At 46.0% G+C, this 3759-nt stretch overlaps 1 protein-coding gene across 1 annotated transcript; it reads right to left on the bottom strand.

Annotated features, from left to right (window-relative positions):
* Positions 1-32: 32 nt before the first annotated feature.
* Positions 33-1054, bottom strand: LOC119345396 (50S ribosomal protein L28, chloroplastic-like). Its single transcript, XM_037615496.1, has 2 exons — positions 817-1054; positions 33-516 (listed from the first exon to the last, which is right to left on the bottom strand). The coding sequence occupies exons 1-2, from the start codon at positions 995-997 to the stop codon at positions 284-286; spliced, it is 414 nt and encodes a 137-aa protein (XP_037471393.1). The 5' UTR covers positions 998-1054; the 3' UTR covers positions 33-283.
* Positions 1055-3759: the final 2705 nt, after the last annotated feature.

The raw sequence follows: 3759 nt of genomic DNA, 5'->3' as shown, positions 1-3759 counted from the left end.
TCCAGACACTTTTTTTTTGGGATCGTAGGGAGTAACAATTTCTTTGCTGATAAATCACTTTCCGCTCATCAATTTGGTTTGTAGCTGCAAGGCACAAACCCACAGTATGATGCTTAACATGAACTCATCAATCAAGATAATAAATAGCAAAACGGGGGGAGATCTTTTTTGCATACTACATTACACTGAGAGGGTAGATGCATCATGTGAGAAAACCAACAAGAGGAGGAGACCATGTAGCTAGGGGAGGAGCCTGGTCTCAAGCTGAATTGTATGGACCATTTCATTTCTTGTTGAGGTCGACCCCGGCCTTGTTGGCGACGGCATCGAGGCCGTGCTTCTCGATGGTCTTGAGGGCCTTGGTGGAGAGCCTGAGCTTGACGTAGCGCTTGCCGGCCTCCCACCACAGCTTCTTGTACTGCAGGTTGACAAACTGCTGCTTCTTGGTCTTGTGGTTGGAGAAGGACACCTTGTTGGCCCGGTTCGTCTTCTTCTCCAAGAAGGGGCAGATCCGGCCTGAAGAACAAACCACATCAGATTCAGATTCATTCCTTTCTTTCTTTCTTTCTTTCTTTCTTTCTTACCCACTGAATTCATTCAACCGAACTGATACTAGATACTCTTTTTGGGAAGATAACAATGCATGTTCATCCACTACCTATATTATACTATGTAATGTATGTATCACACACAACTCTTTTCAAGCCTGAACTGAAGGCTGAAGAAAAGCAGAGCAATGCAACCCAAATGTGGAATACAAGTAAGGAATTAAAATTGCCAGGGAAACAAAGGGAGGGAGGGAGGGGAGGGACGTACGCGCGACGATGGTGTTCTTGGTGGTGGGGATGGAGACCGCGGCGTTGGCGTTGGCGGAGGTGAGGCCGAGGCTGAGGCCGGCGAGCTGCGAGGTGGCGAACCCGAGGGAGTTGGACCGGAGGAGCGGAGCCCTGGCGGCGGCGGGCATGGAGACGGAGTAGGAGCACAGCATGGACGCCATGGATGGATGGATGGATGCCAAACTAGACTCACTCACAGATTCAGGATAAGACGGACGGAAGAGGAGGAGGAGGATAATAACTAACTACTAGAAACATGGCGGGCCGGCCCAATCCCACTTGTGAATTCGAGTTCTCAAAAAAACAAACAAGACCAACCAGCTTTGGGCCGTTCGTTCTAGTGTTTTGGGCCAGTTTATTTGCCTATAGCACATGCGTTTTTTTGGGTGCCGAATCCATTTTATGCATTGGCTTGATGGGGTTGATACAAAGACAAAAAGCCCGTATTCGCATTGGTATTTGTGCTTTGCCGTCGGCTATTTGGAATTGCCGGAATGATGTTGTGTTTAAGAAAGTTAGAGATGCTCAAGTTTTGGAGATTGTTCAGCGAGCTATGTCTTTGGATCCATATGTGGTCCTTTCGAAAAGGGCTGTGTGCATCATCACGATGCAGGTGTTGGGGCTATGCTCCCATTTTGAAAAAAGAGACTGAGGTATGCGTTCGTATGTCAGAGCCGGTATCCCGGCAAGCCATGGAGGTGCTGGTGGTGTGGGCATTCACAAAGGTGAATACGCAATGCCGTGCTTCAGCAGCGACAGTTGGCGGCTCATCAGGCATGGAGGCGTGTCGCACTCGTTGGCGGCGCAAAGGGGATTTTCCTCTAGCGTGTGGGCAGTGCCCTTCGCACGAGGAGGATCGAGGCGCAAGCATCCGAGTCTGGCACTGATGAGCAAGGAGCACACTGGCGCGGTTCCCAGCCAGCTTCTAGCATAGTGGCAGTGGCTCCGACGACATGGTGGATGTTGCAGTGTGACTCATACCGGTGTGGTGTGTAGTGGGAATGGTCTGCTCGCACCGAGGGATGGGCGCTACCCTGATGGCCGTGGAGGTGATCTACGGTGGGAAGTTGTCCCACCAATTTTCCACTGCCTTTTAACCTATGTCCGATTACTGACAGATGCCACTATCGACCGATCCATTCTGAAGATGCTGATTCGAACATATCCGGGGTGAAAAACCTTGTCCTGTCCTTATAGGATGGGCACAACTTCGACGAGCTTGTGTCATTAGCTTGTTCAAGGCCTTTTCTACTTGTTATTGTGCCGGTCTTCATTGGATGGTCTCGACATACAGGATGAAAATCCTTTTCAGGCCATATACAGCCGGACGTGGTGACGGTGGCGCAAAGACGTTTGTCTTCATCAAGACGTTGCTGCAGAAGAAGTTGAGGCACTTATTTTGGGATCAAGGGAGTAGATAGTGATACCCGGGCCATCTCCAAGTTTGGTGACTGTGTCACTAACAGTGAGCCAGGCTACTAGCTAGTAAGAGTGCCATGGGTGCTCATTATCTGGATGGAGACAAGTGCATGCGAGAGGCACAGTGAGACACTGAACACGTACAGCTATGAATGGCACCTCATCAAGCAAGGAAAAGTGGAAACCCCAGCTAGGATGCAAATCTTCTTCACCGTTTCTTGGCTTGAAGTCCAGCGAGTGTACACAGTAAGAATGCTACATCAACGGACCTTCGCGGGCTTCTCTCCCATTCCTAGTCCAGAGTGGTGCTTCTCTTCTCCGATTGTTTTTATGAGGGATCCGATCATGTATAGGTCTCAAGTTCAAGGCATGGCCAACACACTACTTAGGACACGTTTAGCAGATTCAGCGTGAAATTAGGCAACCTTTCTTAGGTTAGGTAGACAAACAACGAACGTGAGGAGGATGCAGCAGCATGCAGAGATAGGCCTGGCAGATGGTACAAGTGACAAAATATAGATAGATATTGCATGCGCCCGCCACCAGCACAACGGATTCCCGTTCGCCACGTGTTCTTCAGCTTTTTTGGTTACCGATTACTTTGCATATAAAATTCGGTCAAAGTCATACTAGTTTGACCAAACTTATATCAGAAAATATCAACATCTACAATACCAAAGTTATATGGTGTGTAAAAGTTCATTTAATTGCATGATGCATCTAATGATATTTATTTCGTATTGTGAATATTGGTATTTTTTCCTATAAGGTTAGTCCAACGATACAAAGTTTGACTTTGACTAAAATTTTATATATGCAAACAGATAAAAATGGAGGGAGTAACTCCTTGATGCTTTCTTTGTCCAACGCAATTGGCTGCCGGTGCTGTAGAGATGCAAGGTCACCGGTGCTGCTAGCGCAGTGGTTTGTTGCAGCCGTCGCGCCGCCGGCGAGGGGAGGGGACTAGCTGTGAGAATGGGGAACGTGCAACCTGGCATTGCGTTTCACTCTGTGTATTTTAAAACCGAACCGAAAAACCATACCGAAAATAAACCGAACCGAACCGATTTTTTTGTTTTTATGGTTTCTGGTTTCGGTATGGTATGAACTTTTCATACCGATTTGAACTTTGATTTTTATGGTATATACCGAAAAACCGAATGGTTAACCGAATAAACCGAAGTAAAAAATAAATTTATATTTCTTGAGATGAACAACCGTACAAGTTGTCATTTTTCTTGTACATGAGTCAAATTCACTACTAAGCACCTACATTTTTCTTGTAACATTGTCATTTTTCTCTTTTTAAAATGCTAAGCACATCCATAACCATCAACAGATGAATCAATGCATGCATATATACTTATATATATAGTCATATACTATTTGTGTAAAATAGAATGTGTTTTGAGTCATAAATTTGCAAATTATTATTACGTCATTTTCAAATTCGCGTCAACTTTGGTTTTTATGGTATATACCGAAACCATACCGAAATAATTTG

The sequence above is a fragment of the Triticum dicoccoides genome, unplaced genomic scaffold (assembly GCF_002162155.2).
Source record: "Triticum dicoccoides isolate Atlit2015 ecotype Zavitan unplaced genomic scaffold, WEW_v2.0 scaffold232787, whole genome shotgun sequence".
Lineage (NCBI taxonomy): Eukaryota > Viridiplantae > Streptophyta > Magnoliopsida > Poales > Poaceae > Triticum > Triticum dicoccoides.
This window is presented reverse-complemented; position numbering and strand designations above follow the sequence as displayed.